The following is a 20,179-nucleotide window of genomic DNA, read 5'->3' on the forward strand; positions in this document are numbered from 1 at the left end:
TATTTTGAATTAAAAATAGTTAGAAATATATTTTATCATATTCTGCAGAAAACACATGCCATTTGTCGTAAGTTGAGTTAAAATTGTGAATACAAAAATATGCAAATACATGACAATACAACATACAAACAAATATTGGCATAATAATATAGCATAGGGCCCTATAATTTATGTAATTGTGGACAGAATTGTGGAATTGGCTAATAAAAACAGTTCACTGTAAAATGTAGAATCCGGTTAGTAGAAAACACTAACCTGCTCCCTCTTGAAGTAAACATATGTTGAAGTGGCCACCTGAAAACACTGACCAAGTCAGCTAAAATACTTTGCAGGTATCTCTTACTCGTCATAGAGCGTGGGTGGAAGCTGGCAGGGTTAGCTTAGTTTAGCAGCACATGAACATGTGTGCGTGTGTGTGTGACTCAGGCAGTATGGATATATTTCTACTGTCTTATTTTACCGTTTGTTAATAAAGTGATTGGAATTGCGTCTGTGACTTCCTTAAGCACAAGCACAGACATAAAGTAATGCGTGCAGATGCTGACATCCTATTAGAAAAGTTAGCGTGGCTACAGCCGTTTCTGAAATTCAGGCCAATATTGTCCAATGAGGTATTGCATTAATTAATTTAAGGAATTTAGCATTTAATTAACTGACATTTTTCATTTAAAAAACACACACAGAATGGTGTTAAAATAAGTGTAAATAGAAAAAAAATCCAAACATAATTCTAAACCATTAAAAAATAAAGCTGATTTCATGATGCCATTAGTGTAACGCACATAAATATCAATGTAACAGTCAGTGCAGGATGGTGGAGCCCGAGCTCCTACCGTTAGCTTTCTTACAATCTTTCTTACAAAAGTTGCAGTGCCCTGAACACAAGTTAATATATGATTGTAACTGGTTACTGGAATTACAACAGGCAAGCAGTGTGGATTATGTAGACCCGGCTTGGAGAAACTCCTTCTCTGACAGCTAGCCGGGACAGCCAGTGGCCTGCGGAGCAGCGTACCACCGCTAGCTGCTTTAGGGGGAGATGGAGGCACCGCCACAGCAGACTACGGTTGTAGCGCTAGCCAGGCGAAAGGCCTGTGACTCCCGATTCTTCAATCAATGATCTTGCATTATTATTCATTAGTGGTGAGTACCTATACATTTTATAATTTAAAATAAAAATAAGCATAAATAGGGATGTGAGGCATATTCAGGGCTTAAACCTGGAATGTGCTATTCATTTAGCTGGTTAGCTTCCTTTATTACGAGTGAACTATTGAAGAGAGACAAGAAAGGTTCTAAAGCGAAATCTAATAATTACTACTATCACCTTTTATTGCAAATGGTGATCTGAAATTGGAGGAGAACAACATGAAGCTAGGAGTGTTTGAGGGAATAGGGAGTGGGCGCAGCACACGGTGGCACCCTGATGCAGAGGCATAATGAAGGCTTTTTTAGAGCGTCAAAAGTAGACATTTAAATTTATTTTCTTTCATTCATTTTCTACCGCTTATCCTCACGAGGGTCGCGGGGGTGCTGGAGCCTATCCCAGCTGTCTTTGGGCGAGAGGCGGGGTACACCCTGGACTGGTCACCAGCCAATCATAGACAACCAACCATTCACACTCATACCTATGGACAATTTGGAGTCGCCAATTAACCTAGCATGTTTTTGGAATGTGGGAGGAAACGCATGCACAAGGAGAACATGCAAACAGCACACAGAGATGGTCGAGGCTGACATTTAAATCAGTTTCTCAATTTTTTTTTGCTTTTCAAAGGTGGTCTGAATGTAACCCAATGAATAGCAAGGCTCTGCTGTATATTACAGATGTTGGTTCTGGAAAGTTGTTGCAGATAAGCATGTGTGACGAGACACAAAATTGCGTGCAATTGCAGTGAGATGAGATTTTAACTCCATCCAGCAATGTATTGAGGCTGGCAAAATTATTGAGTTGGTTTTCATTTGTTATGTAATAAATCTTGTATTGTCCCAGGCCTTGTGCCCACGGGACACTTTTTTTTCTGAACGAGAAATCTTTTCATGGTTTAATCTCGCAAGATCTTGTGACATCAGTAGTGTCCACCCTTTTTTTTATTTGCTGGTCCTCTTGAGTATGAACACTCATTAAAAGTGGTGTCAACGTGTGGAAATGATAGAATAGAACAGGTAACCCAACACTGATGCTTATTGAACCTGTGACAGCTAATCTACGTACCTTTTTGCTCAGGGGCAACTGAGCAATTCAGTGGAAATGGGAAGGAATTTTATATTTTGCAGTTGGGTATAACACAACAGAAAGCTGTAGTTATAACGTAAGCACACCAGATGGGGACAAAGTATAGACTTCTCCAAATAGGTCATCTGTGCTGCATGTAAAAGCATGTCCATAGGCCTAACTAACAACAACAGAGTTGGCTCAAAATTATTATTTAAAATATATATATATGTATGTGTGTAAGTATGTATATATGTGTGTATATGTGTATATATATATATATTTCTGTGTGTGTATATATGTATATGTGTATATATATATATATATGTACATACAGCCATGAACGCCACTCCCCCGTTTCCGTTTCTCTGTTTATTTTTATATATATATATATATATATATATATATATATATATATATATATATATATATATACATACAGTGCATCCGGAAAGTATTCACAGCGCTTCACTTTTTCTACATTTTGTCATGTTACAGCCTCATTCCAAACTGTATTAAATTAATCTCTTACCTCAAAATTCTACACAAAATACTCCATTATGACAATGTGAAAAAAGTTTTTTTTTACATGTTTTGAATTTATTAAAAATAGAAAACAAAAAAATCACATTTACATAAGTATTCACAGCCTTTGCTTAATACTTTGTTGATCCACCTTTGGCAGCAATTACAGCCTCAAGTCTTTTTGAATATGATCCCACAAGTTTAGCACACCTATCTTTAGGCAGTTTTGCCCATTCTTCTTTGCAATAAGTCTCAAGCTCCATCAGGTTGGATGGGAGACGTCTGTGCACAGCCATTTTCAGATCTCTCCAGAGATGTTCAGGGCTCGACAGTAACGATGTACCGATGGCCCGGGGCAAGTTAAAACAAAATTCGGGCAAGTAAATCTAATCAGTGATATTCCCGTCGGGCAAGTGCACTTTGGCATGCCATTACTGCCAAGAGTTTTTTTTTAAAGCGGTTCTTGTTGGGTGTTGGTAAAACACGGACTGCGTAATTCCGGTGGTAATTTGCAAAGCAATCCTTGCAATGGACCAATCAGAATCGTTTATTTAGACCGCGGTCTGTAATCCATAGTCCGCGTTTTACCCACACCCGTTGTTCGCGATCAACCAATCAGCGATCGTTTGACTACGAAAACATCCATCATGGCGTCGCTGCCAACATCGTCTAATTCTGAAGGAAACAGCAAAAAGTGATGAACCTCTATCGTTGCATGGTTTTTATTTCCAAGGCAGCATGAAAAACAACTTACTGGCCTGTTGCAGACTTAACTAACTAGCTGGGCGCACGGCAACCGAACTTCTCCTTTTTTCCCTCTCGTTCCTCTTCTTTGGTCCCAAAACGCCCGCTCCAAGACCGCGAGCTGAACATGACTGCCCCCCAGCGTCCATGCATAAAACTACAGCCCGGAATACAACACACACGCAACGCTACAGTATTATTTATTTTATTATTTTATTTATTTGAGATTCTCATGTGATGCCACAAAAAATTACATGATATCATTATGGCAGTCTTTTTATTTTACATGGGGCAAGTTCGGGCAAGTAGTTCTCACCTTAAGGATTCCCCATGGGCAAGTCATTTTGGTTTTTAATGTAGAGCCCTGATGTTTGATCGGATTCAAGTCTGGACTCTGGCTGGGCCACTCCAGGACATTCACGGAGTGGTTCTGAAGCCAATCTTTTGAGATCTTGGCTGTGTGCTAATGTCTACTGTCTATATAGTCAAGGTACATGACCAGTCTACTGAGGTCAAGAGCGCTCTGGAGCAGGTTTTCATCCAGGATATCTCTATATATTGCTGCATTCATTTTCCTTCTATCCTGACTAGTCTGCCAGTTCCTGCTGCTGAAAAACATCCCCACAGCATGATGCTGCCACCACCATGCTTCACTGTAGGGATGGTATTGGCCTGGTGATGAGCAGTGCCTGGTTTCCTCCAAACATGGCGCCTGGCATTCACACCAAAGAGTTCAATCTTTGTCTCATCAGACCAGAGAATTTTGTTTCTCATGGTCTGAGAGTCATTCAGGTGCTTTTTGGCAAATTCCAGACGGGCTGCTATGTTCCTTTTACTAAGGAGTGGCTTTCGTCTGGCCACTCTACCATACAGACCTGATTGGTGGATTGCTGCAGAGGTGGTTGTCCTTCTGGAAGGCTCTCCTCTCTCCACAGAGGAACGCTGGAGCTCTGACAGAGTGACCATCGGGGCCTTGGTCACCTCCCTGACTAAGGCCCTTCTTCCCCGATCGCTCAGTTTAGAAGGCCGGCCAGCTCTAGGAAGAGTCCTGGTGGTTCCAAACGTCTTCCATTTACGAATAATGGAGGCCACTGTGCTCATTGGGACCTTCAAAGCAGCAGAAAGTTTTCTGTATCCTTCCCCAGATTTGTGCCTCAAGACAATCCTGTCTCGCAGGTCTACAGACAGTTCTTTTGACTTCATGCTTGGTGTTTGTGCTCTGACATGCACAGTCAACTGTGGGACCTTATGTAGACAGGTGTGTGCCTTTCCAAATCATGTCCAATCAACTGAATTTACTGCAGGTGGACTCCAATTAAGCTGTAGAAAGATCTCAAGGATGATCAGTGGAAAAAAGATGCACCTGAGCTCAATTTTGAGCTTCATGGCAAAGGCTGTGAATACTTATGTAAATGTGATTTCTTAGTTTTCTATTTTTAATAAATTAAAAAAAAGTATAAAAAAAACTTTTTCACATTGTCATAATGGAGTATTTTATGTAGAATTTTGAGGTAAGAGATTAAATTAATACAATTTGGAATGAGGCTGTAACATGACAAAATGTGGAAAAAGTGAAGCGCTGTGAATACTTTCCGGATGCACTGTATATGTTTATATATATATACAGTAAACCTCGGATATATCGGAAATTCGCTCACAACGGACAGATAAAAAAGAACCAATTTTTCTGTAATGCATTTCCAATAAAAAATCATTGCATATATCGGATTTTTTATAACGGATTTCGCCTATTTCGGACAAAATCTCCAGTCCCGTTCCAATGCATTTCCATTAAATTTCCCTCGCATATATCGGATGGCCGCATCGTGGCGCTCCGATTCGCCAAATCGTGACAGGCCGCTATACGACGTCGTTTGCAGCGTTGCCTGCGCGTCCAGGTACATTGGAAACATAGTCAAGGAAGTGCCTTTTTATAACGGATAAAATCCGATTTACGCATATACCGGATATAAATCCGATATATGCGTAAAACGGACATTTTCCGGTATACGCATATAACGGATTTCGCTTATATCGGACAAAACCAGTGGGAACAATTGAATCCGATATATCGGAGGTTTACTGTGTGTGTGTGTGTGTGTGTGTGTATATATATATATATATATATACACACACACACACCAATAGATAGTGGTTTCAGATAACGGACTGTTAAAAATGTATATTCCTGACATTTGCACGTTAAACTGAATGAGAGTTATAGTTCGGATGGAAACGGGGGCTGTTTTGTCACCCACTGCTCATGCACACCCATGTGCACTTAGCGTGCAAAGACATACATATACTATACACCATCTCGGAATAAGAGAATGATAAAAACTAGGCACAGTTTTAAAGTGTCCCTTGCTTTGCAGCATTTTTTGTCAACAAAAATGTGAAGTGATACACAGGTGATGGCATTTGTGTTGTTTTGATCATTTTGAAACATCACTTCCTGTTGACAAGGATGGACATGGGCGGCATGAGCTCCGGCTTTGCTGCCGGAGTAATTAATGTTTTTAAGTTTTTGTTACCATAACTCGTGTCAGCACCTCAAATTACTCTGCAGAGAACTCTGTCTTAATTCAGGACAAGGGAGGTCTGAACTCACCACATCAGCGAGCTGTAAGGAGTCGACAGCCGTTACAAGGCTAGCTAGCTAGCTAGTGGCTAGCTAGCTGGTGGCAGCTTTTATCCCCCATAACCTCTCGGAACCTTGGGCTGTAACATCGAGTGGTGGGAGACTATATTCGCTATAACAACGAACACTAAATATCTAAGACAGTCATAAAAGCAAGTGAACAGGCTAACAGTCGTTGTTGACAAGGCGTTGCTGAGCAACCACAACTATACGGCCATCCAAGGGGAAGGGTTCACCCCGTGGACAAAATGGTGAACCGCTCAGCCCAAGTAACTCGGATCGAAGTGTACCTGGGAGCTCATGTAGCACGAGCCGAAGCACTCCGGACACAATTATAGACACGGAGGAAGTCTTCAAAGATCCACCAGAAGCGATCTCCCCCTGATGCTGCAGCCACTAACGGAGAGTAGCATACTAGAGATGCTATCAAAGCTGCTAAATAAGGTGGATTACTTAACCCGGAGGACGGATCACATGGATAAGAAATTAAGAAAAAACGGCAATGAACTGCAACTGACTCTGAAGTTGGAAAAATCGGAACAGAAGATGGATGAGCATGTTCAAACCCTAATGAAGGAGATGATAGATTCGAAAGACGCATAGAAAAAAGTAGAAGAGAGTCATACCAACATCAAAAAAGATAATGAGGAGAAAAACAAAATAATTCAGGAGCTGAAAAATACAATCAACGACATGGCTCAGAATACAAGGATGAATGACATAATAGTGACGGGGCTGAAGATCAAACACAGGTCTTATGCCAGGGCAGTCAGGAACAGTGAGGAAGCAGACGAAATGGACGTCGCCTCAACGGAGCAACAAGTAGTGGATTTCTTAACATCTAAAGAGGTAGATGTTGACATCGAATCCATCGACACTTGCATCCCACTGTATGGCAGGAACAGAACCACACCCGTCGTCGTCGTCAAGTTCAGTAACAGGAAATCCAAGACCACTGTACTAAAACAACGAAAGAAGCTGAAAGGTACAAATGTCTACGTGAATGACCATCTGACCAAACGTAATGCTGAAATCGCGATGAAAGCACGTGACCTGAGAAAGCAGGGAAAGATTCAAACTACTTGGAGTGCCAACTGCAACATTTTCATAAAGTTAAGTGGAGGACCAGAAGCCAGTGTGCCAGTGTTTCCTAATCGGAATGCAAAACACAATGCGATTTAGCTTATGTTAACCATCTGGTGAAAACAGTGTATACACAAAAGCAAATGCGTATTGACAAGTGTTTCCCCACCTGAACTGTACAGATGATTGTCATCTGGGAGTCCACCCATTTAGATTACCTAAATGTTTTAATCTACTGGTTTAAAATGTGTTGTATGATGCCTCTTGATCCATTCCTTTTCAGATGAGGAGGCGAGTGTTTTCAAGTGTTCGGTATCTCGGGAGACGGAGTGCAGCAGAGTGGGGAAGCAGTCGTTCATCATCACACTGGGGTGCAACAGCGTCCTGATTCAGTTTTCCTCACCTGGAGGTATTTTGAAATCCACACACAAGTTTGATTATGTGGATAATTTAGAGGGACTTATTTTATTCACATTTGCACATCAGTATGAGTTGGGGGAGAAACAGTGCAGAGAACTGCTTGTGTCAAAATGAACACGTGAACATGAAGGCTATACTGTCCAATACTATCAGTGTATCCAAAAAAATGGATACACTGGTGTCCATTTTTGACCGCATATAAAAATGGTTTTCCAATTGGGTCTGATTTTGACAAGATAACCACTGGCACATATGTTCACGCTGGATCCGTCGCGGCAGTGGTCCTGGTCCTATCCGTCTTGCCGCAAAGTACCACTCAGACACAAAACCAGCAGGCACTGCGGGGAGCATCCTCTCTGGCTGCGAGAACTGTGATTCCAATAATGGTATTCACACTGAGTATTAACAGATTGAGCACCATTTGGACATTTTCATTTAGGCTTGTACTCACTTCTGCTGCCAGTTGTTTAGACATTAATGGCTGTGTGGACAGTAAATTTACAGTTTTACGAGCTGTACACTGACGACTGAATCAATGTTGTTTCTTTGGAGTTGCGCCATGTAAAGATATACTACAATGTTAGCAAAAATGTGAGGGCTATGTAATACCGTATAATGGCTCCTTGACATGAAGTAACTACTGTTTTCTGGTCTGTTTGATGTTCGTCAGACTTTCAATCCTTTTATAACCTCTTGAAGAACTGTCGTGGGCATCTTAGTGAGCACTCAGTCTTCAGCGACAGAACAGAGGAATCATCTGCTGTGCAGTATTTCCAGGTGAGCAGAACTACACATTCACTAGATGCTAGGCATTCCTATATACTCTAATTATGGCCGTAGAGCTTCTTTGCCGAAACTGCAAAGGCAGAGTATTAATTGGAAACATGCCATAATTGGAGAGAGATTAGATTCAATATTTGAAAACTGATCATACTACGATTTACCTTTTGAACTTGAAAAATATGTTTGAAGTGTATGTAAAGAAAATCAGAACCCTTTGACTACATGTTAATTGATTAAGTAGCATATGCTGTGGCGACTCCGCAATCAGGAAAAAACTGAAAGAAAGAAAGAAACAAGCAAAAAGTATATTAAAGAGGAACTACACTTTTTGGGGAATTTTGCCCATCATTCACAATCCTTTTGTGAAACATGAACAAATTTATTTCCCCTTTCTGTGCATTCTAGTGCAATCAAAGAAGTTAATATAATCTAGCTAGCAATGGGTGTCATGGAAAATACCTATTTTGACGCTAAAGCCCTCACAAAAAACCACCAACAGTGTTCCATGGACCTAAGTGACTAAGCTACAGTGATATTATTGTAGCAACTAACATGATAAACTTTTATCTCGATTAACACAACGTGTTGCTAGAAAAACTGTTTTTTGTTTAATTTTAAAGTCGTATTAGTATGTTTGCATATTTATGAAATGTACCATTTTAGTGTTAAGTTGCTGTGTGATGGGTTTGATGTTTGTAAGATGACACTCTGAGTCAGACTGTTATAATGACCTCCTGCAACTTGCAATGAGTTGACAAGCTTGTTGTGTGTTTTTTGATGATTGTCAAATAAAGAGCTGCTGGTCATCATAGACTTGCATGTCCTACGTTGCCATTTTATGATGTGGACACGTGCAACTTATGCACCAATGCATCTTATATTCCTTTTTTCTTCAAAATCTTCCTAATGGGGCTGGCTAATATAGTGATGTGACTTATGTAACGGTTTCTATCTACCACCATTGTGGACACTGTTTTTGACTTTTGTTACCAACCAATACAGTGAAAATACTAACGAATTGCCTGAAAACAGACTCTGTATACTGGTCTGAGTCGAAAAATAGTAATTTATAAATGCGGCTCATGATGTTTTGTTTTTCTGTCATTTATTACATATGGTGTATCAAAAATGTAGTCCTCATGACAAGGTGTACATGTGGCCAGAAACAAAACAATCATTTTGAAAAACTTGATGACTTGACTTGCAAAAAGTTAAGTTGAGTTTGAACTTAATTAATGTGACTCTTTTTCTTACAGTTTTATGGCTACCTCTCACAACAGCAAAACATGATGCAGGACTATGTGCGTACAGGGACCTACCAACGGGCTATTTTGCAGAACCACACAGACTTCAAAGACAAGGTAACAGACTGTTTCAAAGTTTTTCTATATACTGTATATACACATGCCGTGACTGCTGTGTCATGGTGTGGGGACCTTACATGGGAAGTACTGCTCTAACCTGTGCTGGATTATACTAGGTACACTACTTAACATGCTGAAATGGCAGCAAAAACCTCATCTGTTACGAGCATGAATGTGAGCTAGCTGGATTAGCTGAGTTTAGCTAGTGCAGCTTGCATGTGTGAAGTGTAGTGTGAAGCGTGTCTCAGGCTGGATATTACCTGACATGGTTGTGGTAGGTTGGGGTGCAACGCCATTGTTCTTGTGCAATGTGATAAGTGGCCATTAGTAATTTAATTGCATGTGACGTGATGTTTTGTCATGTTACAGCATGTGTTTACAGCATGTATTGTATGCCAGGGTATGTACTATACATTTGTATTTGTGGACCGTAGTGCTAGGGAGATTTATTTAGGGTTCCACAAAGATGATGTAGAGCAAATGAACATGAAATGCAAAGTGTGTATAACACTTTGCATTTCAAGTGTGTCATAACCACCCAAAGCACATTAATGCTTTTACGTGCATTATACCTGTATTTCATTCAAAGTAATGTGGGACAGTTGGGAAAGCAGTGGCAGATGGCAAAGATATTAGTAGTTGGGGCTTTATCATGCATTATTGTAGTAAAACTGCCCAATTTATTTATTAATATATTTAAACAATATAATAGAATAATAAACATGCTAGGTTAATTGGCGACTCCAAATTGTCCATAGGTATGAATGTGAGTGTGAATGGTTGTTTGTCTATATGTACCCTGTGATTGGCTGGCGACCAGTCCAGGGTGTGCCCCGCCTCTCGCCCGAAGACAGCTGGGATAGGCTCCAGCACCCCCCGCGACCCTCATGAGGAAAAAGCGGTAGAAAATGAATGAATGAATAAAGATACCTTTGAAAGATACTGATTTAAAACTTTTTAAGACACCTATCAACATGACACTGGATTATATGTTTGCTTTATTATATGCTTTTGCTTTCGTAAATTTTTGTTTATCAAACATTCTTTTTGATACAGCACCTCAAATGCAAAATGGAGCTCAACGTATAAAAACAAACACAGTGTATAACAAGTAGACACTAGTATTGTACTGACGGTCACTCAATGGTTATTCTCTACAAAGAAATGATGGAGGAAATAATTACATGGCTTTCATTGTATTTCCAGATTGTGCTCGATGTTGGCTGTGGCTCTGGGATACTGTCTTTTTTTGCAGCCCAGGCTGGAGCCAGAAAGGTCTATGCTGTGGAGGCAAGCACAATGGCTCAGCATGCTGAGGTACATACAAAATACAGTATAGCTTACCTTTGATTAATAATATGATTCACACACTCATTAGACGTATGTAATCCCCTGCAGGTGTTGGTCAACAGTAACCGTCTTGGGGAGCATGTAGTAGTTATCCCAGGAAAGGTAGAGGAGGTGACACTCCCTGAACAGGTTGACATCATCATATCGGAGCCCATGGGCTACATGCTGTTCAATGAACGCATGCTGGAGAGCTACTTGCATGCCAAGAAGTTCCTCAAACCCAATGGTAAAAAAATGTTTATTTAAAATACATATTCACACTGTAAGAGTTATTTTCTTAGATTTATTTAGGAGTTTGTGAAATGTCAATTCCCTCTGTTGGTATATTGTTTATTGTATGTGTGTTGGTGTGTATTATTTTATGGTTGCTTGTGTTTTAGGTAAAATGTTCCCTACACTTGGGGATGTGCACCTCGCCCCCTTCACAGACGAGCAGCTGTACATGGAACAATTCACAAAAGCCAACTTCTGGTGAGGAGAAAGAAAGAGGCAAGAAATGATGTAGCTGAATGGAATACATGGAAGGAATTAATTTAGCAATTGGGGCTGGTGACACTGCTTGCTGCAATGTTTTGCATCACGGTGATAAGAACCGTCCACTTAGAGTGCCTCTTAAACCTCTTAAAGGGGTCATTCTGCTAAAAGCGGTACCAGAGATGATGCCATCACTTGGAAGGGCATGACACACAGAAAGTGATTTGAAGCGATAACCATATACCATTGAGCTCAGAAGCCAGATGTGAGAGTGCCGTGAGGGTGCCGTGAGGGTGCCGTGAGGGTGCCGTGAGGGTGCCGTGAGGGTGCCGTGAGGGTGCCGTGAGGGTGCCGTGAGGGTGCCGTGTGGGTGCCGTGTGGACAGCGCGCCTGACATTAATGCACCTTTCCCAGCGAGAGAACGGTTCTAACAGTTTGGCGGCTATTTCACGTTTTCACATTTTCATTGTCAGTCCCGTGTGAAATGCTGTCAACGGATGAAAATATTTTTCTCTTGCTCCAATAACTTCTGCCTGGGCTTGCCTCGTAAACAGAGAAGCAAAGCTTAGGGGAACCTGGGGAAGGGCAGAGAGTGTATCGGGCCTACAGCCTACAGTACCACATTTTCCGGACTGTAAGTCGCCCTTTTTTCATAGGTTGGCTGTTCCTGCGACTTATACTCCAGAGCGACTTATAAATGGAAAAAACTGTTTATGTTACATAAACACTGGACACCTTTTCTGTTCAAGTTTATTTTTGGTGTCGCTGAATAAGCATTGTGTTAGCATATCTTACACCTATTCAGCCTGTTCTATTCTTTGATTGTTAGAACTTGCCTTCCAAGAGGCCATAATGTCTGTTTTGGTCAAGTAGTTTGTAAAATAAATTACCCGCTAAAAATGTGACTTATATTCCTGTGCAACTTATGTATATTTTTTCAACCGAATTATGCATTTTTGGCCTTGTGTGACTTATACTCCGGAGCGACTTATAGTCCAGAAAATACAGTATATCCTGTATCGCTATTCAGCCCAAAAAGTACCAGAATAGGACTTATGGGTCATATCGCCAAGCCCTATGCAGTAGTCGGCGTTCAAACCAGGCAAAAACTGAATTGAGAATGTCTTACAAATTCAAGTTTAATTCCATGAATTTAATTTGAGATTGCAAATATTAAGTAGAATTGCAATTCAAATTTGAATTGAAGGAATATAATTGATATGTGTGGCCACTGACAGGGATTGCCAGATAGAGACTTGACATTCCATTTATTCGTTTATCTAAGGAAAGTGACAAATGTTTGTGTAGCAAATAGCTCACAGCCACCTCTGTGTTTTTAGGTTTCCATCCTTGTTTTCTGCATATTGCATATAAAGAGGTTATAACTATCAAAGTGTTGGATGATAATTACAATCTTTCTGGTTCCTCCAGGTACCAGCCTTCCTTCCATGGTGTAGACCTCTCTGCCTTGCGAGGAGCAGCAGTCGATGAGTATTTTCGCCAGCCCATTGTGGTATGTCAAACACTTTCTCACACAACACCAAAGAAATCTAACATGCAGTGATTCAAACTCCTGCAATTCTACTAACTCGTGGCGATTGGTTCTCCAGTGCTATTGACGTCCAACTCGATCAAGATGGACAATTGTAAACAGTATATTGACCCTCGCAGTTCGAAGTCGGTGGACAAAAAACACTGTAGTTTGCACACTCAGCAGAAAGGATTTTTTTTAAACCAAAGTACCTACAGCTTAAACTACCTCAATACACACAGAATACACTAGGCTGGGATTCCTCTGTAGCTCACGCCCTCCAAGTACAAGCTAGTTATGGCAGCTCTGTATTTTCTACGGCATTATTAGTGTTTAATATGGCTTTATTTATTACTTTATCATTGTTTTTCTTGCCCCTTACCGGCGCCTTAAGCAAGTGTGCAGCTATGGATGTTCATCTTGTTACGTTTGTAGCTTGCCACTTGTTCCATTGTTTACACTCTGGAACAGCTGTTCGCTACGCCAAGATCTCTGCGGAGATACGGACGAGGAGAGGCTGCATAGCGGGAGTGAACAGCAACAGATTGCAGCATGATATTGAACTTTTTCTACATTTATTTCAAAAGTGAATATACTATTTTACTTCAGCGGCTAATTTTCTATACGATTCATAACGTTTTTGTAAAACTTTGCATGCGTATTTGGCTTTTGACTTTTGTATAAACTCAGTTTGGGAAAAATTTATGTGTGTCCATAATCGGATGGGATGTATCGGGATGTGAATTTTGGTCCATATCGTCGAGCCCTAGTTTTAGTATTTTTCTGAAGTTGTGTTTTTTCCTCTCACTGTGTGGTGAAAACTGTAGACCAGTTAAATATCAAGATATTATATTTTATCAAACATATAATATCATTTTGTTTTGTAAGTTGCAATTACTAAAAAATGGGTAATAACTGTGATTAATTGAAATTTTTTCATAAAATTCCAGTGAATAGTCAATATACATTTTGTTTGTCAGCTACACATTATAGTATTGTACATTATACTATTTTTATTGCTTAAAAGTTTTTTTAAGCACCTGAAAGTTTCTTCTGAGAATCTTGCACCTTTCCAAATGGTATGACTTGAAATCTCCTTTCACAGGACACATTTGATATCCGTATCCTCATGGCAAAGTCGGTGAAATACACAGTCAACTTCCTAGAGGCCAAAGAGGAGGATCTTTACAGGTAAGTTTGCATTCACATTTGTCAGAAGTTCAATATTATAAAAATGCGTTTTATATAAATATGTTTATTTTTATGACTTTTTCCCCTACTTGTCTTTAGGATAGAGATCCCCTTTAAGTTCCACATGTTGCACTCAGGTCTTGTGCATGGTCTGGCCTTCTGGTTTGATGTGGCATTTATGGGATCAGCGTAAGTCACATATTGCTCAGACTGGCGTCATCTACTGTAATTTTATTACCCACAAACAGGACAATTCTGCCTTTAACTTGTCCAATATCTACTCCCCCCACTCTTTCCAAACTTTTCTACAGTATGACAGTGTGGCTGTCCACTGCACCTACAGAGCCGCTTACTCACTGGTACCAGGTACGCTGTTTGCTGCAGTCTCCTCTCTTCACCAAGGCTGGGGATACACTGTCTGGCACTGCACTATTAGTGGCCAATAAACGGTATGATTGTTTTTTTAATAAGTTAACTCACATTTAAACGCCAGTGTTATCTCTAAGCCTGAATATTGTTATTTTATTTTAATTTGGTATTATTTGATGCAAAAATAAATTACAATGGTAGTTTTGTAGTTGACTTAGCTATGAATACTTTTATGTGAATATCTGCTTTCCACATTTTTTTTCCCTGGTCTCTTATTTTAAACCAGTAGTTTTTTTTAATACTATAATTGAGAATGCACAGGAATCATTTACTGGAAATACAGCTGGCAACTGATTTTGATGATTGGTAGCCAGCTAAAATGTAGATGTTTCCACAATGTTAACAGTAATTAAAGCATTGCATCGATATTTTACAACAAACCAACTGCCAAATGGACTTATCATAAACAGATGGAGGATTACTGGTGAGCTGTATTTTTTATAAACATGTTTTTCATGATTTTGCAGTTTCTAACCAATCTGATTTCATTTAATGCTGCTGAATTTCTTTTGAGGGTGAAACTGTTACTGAAAGATGCTGAAAAACAAATATCTGAACTCCTTCTCAACAGACAAAGTTACGACATCAGTATTGTTGCCCAGGTGGACCAGACTGGTTCAAAGTCCAGCAACCTCTTGGATTTAAAGAACCCCTTTTTCAGGTAAGGTGGTCACTAGGAGTGTCGGATATTAAAGTGTGACAAGATTTGTCGTTTAAAAAAAAGTGTCATCACACAATAATGTAAAATTAACTTGATAATTTTGCCGGTCTCCATACTTTGCCTCCAAACAGGCTAGAAGAGGATTCACTCTAGACTCACCTAGGCGCTTCATACACTTCATACATATATTAAACGGCAAACAGAGTGCAACTTCTACAGGAAGAACTTTGTCTCTGTGGGGGGGAGGCAATGCCCTAAGCATACACTAGTTGCCAATATTGTCTGTCATACCATTTGCGTGGTATGAGAGAAAGTGGAGGTCTCGTACGGCCACTATGTGGAAACAGCCGTTGGAACTGGACTTCGATGTGCTGAAACCACAGGCATGACCTCTGTTCTCAAACGTTGGGCAACTGAACCGCTCTCGCCTGTCCACTATTGTGTGTGTTCCTCAATGTTTACATGCACGGATGGAGACAGCTGTGATGGGAGACTCTCGCGTCCAACTGTTGTGGAGCATATATTAGGCTGTATCATGCACCATTGCACCGCCGGCAAAAGTAGGGAGCACTGTTTTTCACTCATATCAAATGTGTATATTTGTGTTTACAGGTACACGGGTACCAGCCCTAACCCACCTCCTGGGTCACATTACACCTCCCCATCGGAGAATATTTGGAACACAGGTGTAGGCTACAGCATGAGTCAAGGGATGTCTGTGTCAGGTAAAAAAGAAACGTATTTTGAGAATTTTGAGGTAAGAGATTAATTTAACACAGTTTGGAATGAGGCTGTAACATGACAAAATGTAGAAAAAGTGAAGCGCTGTGAATGAATACTTTCCGGATGCACTGTACATGAGCAGTGAAAGTTGTGTTCTGTTATTGAAGGTGTATACTACCAATACTACCAATTCCATTGCTTTGGAAACAAAAAAATAGGGCTGTCAAATGATTAACACTTTTAATCAGATTAATCATGGTTTTCAAATTAATTAATCATAATTAATCACCATGTGTCACTATGTCTGAAATATGCCCGTTTTACCGTATTTTCATTGAAAGACAAATTATAGGCCAGGATATTATTTATATTATATATATATTTGTGTGTGTGTGTATATATATATATATATATATATATATATATATATATATATATATATATATATATTTGTGTGTGTGTGTGTATATATATATTTGTGTGTATATATATATTTGTGTATATATATATATATTCGTATATATATGTGTATATATATATGTATATTTGTGTATATATATGTATATGTATATATATATATTTGTATGTATATATATATATTTGTGTGTGTGTGTGTGTGTATATATATATATATATATATATATATATACGTATATATATATATATTTGTATGTATCACTTAATTTGGTGCTTTTAAGAGATGGCACAAATGTCTAAAAATGTATTTACCAAGCACTGCTTTATTTAATTCTTGCCTGAAGTCAGCCTGGATAGGCTCCAGCATACCCCCGCAACCGTAGTGAAGATACGCACAGAAGATGGATGTATGGTTCCTTTAATAGCAGATTATTGACTTGAACTGTCTTATAATGAGCAATGAGGTGTTGTGTTCAAAAAAAGGTGAATTCGCATGTTTTGAGTGAATTTTATGGGATTTCCCAGCTTCATTAAATGTTGTAAAATGTACTGAACATTAAGGGTTCCAAAAGGGGTGTCAAGAATATCCACTATTTGCATTTTAGCTTTAGACCAGGGTCACCAACCTTGAAACAGAGTTACTTCTTGGGTCCTGATGAATGCAAAGGGTTACCAGTTTAACACACACACTTCTCAAATAATCACTCTGCCTTTATCTATATGTTATTGTGAATAATTAAGGATATTCATCTACATGCAATGCCATCTACTGCAATGCTTTTAAAGCCAGCCTTTGGCAACATAAACAAATGCACAGCAACACAACATCTCAGCTATAAGCAGTGCATGAAATAGCATGCTAACAATATCCATTAGTGGTCCCAGAGAGCGTATCAACAAGTTTCATTCACGTTGTTGTTGTTGTGATAGGCATCAGACATTCAATGATAGCTAAAGTTGTTAAACCTTGTTAAACTGCAATCATTAGCTGACAAAATACAGTATGCCACATACATGAGTACATCCCGCACATGTTTGCTAGTATTTTATTATATCTTGAATAACACAAAAAACTGACACTTTGATATAATGTAGTCAATATACAGCATGCGTAGCAATGTAAATTTGCTGTCTCCTCCAAATAAATCAACACACAACAATTATTGTTGAAACCGCTGGCAACAATAGTGATTAACTAAGGAATATGTCCAAATTGTGTCCATAGTGTCAATATTTTGTGTGGCTCCCCTTAGGTTTAAAAAATTGCAATCTTTGCAAATACAGTGTTTGTGCTACATGCTCTACATTTGTTATCATTAACGGGAAGATCCCGATATCAGATTTTTAGGCTGATATCCAGCCAATAATTATGGGTGGCTGATATTTTTGGACACCTGTAGATTTGATATATAAAACCCTCTAAATTAGAACTATCAAGCAGGAAACAATGGACACAAACACAGATATTGGTTGTAGTATGTAGCAGCGTACTTATTTGTTTACTAGTACTTATTTTACTCATTTTATCAAAATCTGGCCATGCTAAACACCTTTTTTAACCATGGATTATTGCGGTATGTCCTGCATGTTCGCAGCTTCAAGCGGCTATCTTAGTGTCTCATCAGCAGGTTGCAGTACAGATACCAAGTGACTGGATGCCTTTCTGTTAAAATCATAAAAAACCCACCTGTGAATTTTGCTGTTTTGCTCCGTGTTAGAGAAGATGTGCAAAACGTACTGCAACATTAAAACAGTTAATGCGCATTCAGAAGTTTATAGAAGGTGCATTTTAAGTTCATCCTGAAATTTCGTCAAAAAGCCCAAATATCCCAAAATTGTTCTTGTGTATTTTTTGTTTTATTCAATGAGAGAATGTGGAGCATGTTTTGTTTTTTCCCTTGTAGTTCCACATGAGTTATTTAGTAAGTTGAATCTGTAAAGTGTTGAAGCGCTGAAGGGGGAAACCAGTATACAACGGCAGTTTCATGTTTAAAAATTAGACCTCCTGCAGCTGTCGCCTGCAAATGTAATAATTTTGTTGTTTGGGTGTACCGTGGTACCATCAAGTGTATGTAGTGTATGTAGTTTGAGTTCTCAGTACCTCCTACAGAGAGCTGGTGCTAAGAGTGATGGCTGTGGAGAGGTTGGAAACTACTTTGACTCCGACAGCAAGTCTCACCAAAAAGTAACAGATGGTCTGTCACAGTCCAAAGTCCAGTAATTTAAGTTGTGATTGGTAGTCTGGAATTCAGTGAAGAGCTCCCTTGTATACCTCCCTTACGTTCCAGGTGGGTCGTTGCTGTGTGGGGGGGGCTTGTGACCATGGTGTCCTCTGTTGACCTTTTAGCTTTGTAAGTGAACTGGTAATGGTCGATGGAAAGTAGGAAATAGTGTGACAATACACAATACAATACAATACACCGTTATCATCAAATATGAAAGGAGAAATTCAACAGTGGTGCAGACAATGTATGAGAAAGAGGATGTTGACATCATGGAAAACATTTTGCGTTAAATTTAGGGAGCAGATACTGCCCAACACTGTTCTAGTTATGTAAAGTGAATAAAAGCCAATTCACATCCAATGGTACCGCAAGGCACACTAAGACCAAAATCATAAACTTCATACTTTATACTAAACCAGCTGAACCCCACATTTTACCATACCCTTCTCTGCCTTCTCAGCCAGTTCTTTGATGGCTGCTACATACATCTAATGTTTAAGAGCATATTCTTTACTTACTGGCGTTACCACATTTGAATTATTTTGTTGAAATATGGGAAATTTTTGTTTGTTTTTCCTGATTATGAATGATAATTAAAAAAAAATGTTTTTGCCATAATGCAAAAAAGTTAGTTATGATAATACAGAACACTGGTTATACTGTATGGATCATACAAACCCTCTTTTCCTAAAATTACAAATATTTAAATAAAGAAAACTAGAACCTCGGGAAACATTTAATTTAAAAACAGAGAAGTCAAAGTGTAAAATCTCATAATTTCAATTTAAGGCCTTAAAATGTAAAAAATCATTTTAAAATCTAATGAAGCGTCTTAAATATTATTTTGAAAGGGCTTTAAAAATGTATTAACTAACTCATGCTGATGTGATTAGTCTATTTAGTAGGTGTCATCAACAATGAAAATCAATCTGCACCAATTTTTTTACACATTGTTTTACTGCTGACCAGCCAAACAAATCTGTGCGTTGGCAATAAACATCGCAAGTCTAATTACCATAATTTCCGGATTATCAGAGGTATATTATCCACACCCACTAAACTTAAATAGAAAAAAAACCTTTGTACAGGCCACACCTGTCTTTCAGCTGCATGTGTTAAACGTTGTAACGTGATATTTAGTGCTCAGAAAAATGTCACACAGATTTTGTTAAATTTTTGATTGAATTAATGCTGTTTCCCAAACAGTTTTTGACTGGAGCTCTTACTACATGGGAGAGCCGAAATATGAGACCACATTAATGGACCTATTGTTAAATTAATTCCGCTTGACTGTGTCAATCACAATTGAAAATTACTTTTGTAAAGGCTGATTTTTGTTTTTACATTTTATTACATTGTGCTAGATGTCATGTAGTTGGGGTAGTTACAGTGCATCCGGAAAG

At 39.1% G+C, this 20,179-nt stretch overlaps 1 protein-coding gene across 2 annotated transcripts in view; it reads left to right on the top strand.

Annotated features, from left to right (window-relative positions):
- carm1 (coactivator-associated arginine methyltransferase 1) overlaps positions 1–20,179 on the top strand; it is a 35,948-nt gene that overhangs the window by 2,139 nt on the left and 13,630 nt on the right. For both annotated transcript variants that reach the window (XM_058049356.2, XM_058049357.2), the window contains exons 2-13: positions 7,492–7,617; positions 8,299–8,405; positions 9,668–9,772; positions 10,982–11,092; positions 11,174–11,351; positions 11,506–11,596; positions 13,031–13,112; positions 14,236–14,321; positions 14,421–14,510; positions 14,633–14,770; positions 15,322–15,411; positions 16,024–16,136. In XM_058049356.2, coding sequence (XP_057905339.2) covers positions 7,492–7,617; positions 8,299–8,405; positions 9,668–9,772; positions 10,982–11,092; positions 11,174–11,351; positions 11,506–11,596; positions 13,031–13,112; positions 14,236–14,321; positions 14,421–14,510; positions 14,633–14,770; positions 15,322–15,411; positions 16,024–16,136 — 1,317 coding nt within the window. The remainder of the gene's footprint in view (positions 1–7,491; positions 7,618–8,298; positions 8,406–9,667; positions 9,773–10,981; positions 11,093–11,173; positions 11,352–11,505; positions 11,597–13,030; positions 13,113–14,235; positions 14,322–14,420; positions 14,511–14,632; positions 14,771–15,321; positions 15,412–16,023; positions 16,137–20,179) is intronic.

This window comes from Doryrhamphus excisus, linkage group LG16 (genome assembly GCF_037039965.1).
Source record: "Doryrhamphus excisus strain RoL-2023G ecotype Guam linkage group LG16, RoL_Dexc_Guam_v1.1, whole genome shotgun sequence".
Lineage (NCBI taxonomy): Eukaryota > Metazoa > Chordata > Actinopteri > Syngnathiformes > Syngnathidae > Doryrhamphus > Doryrhamphus excisus.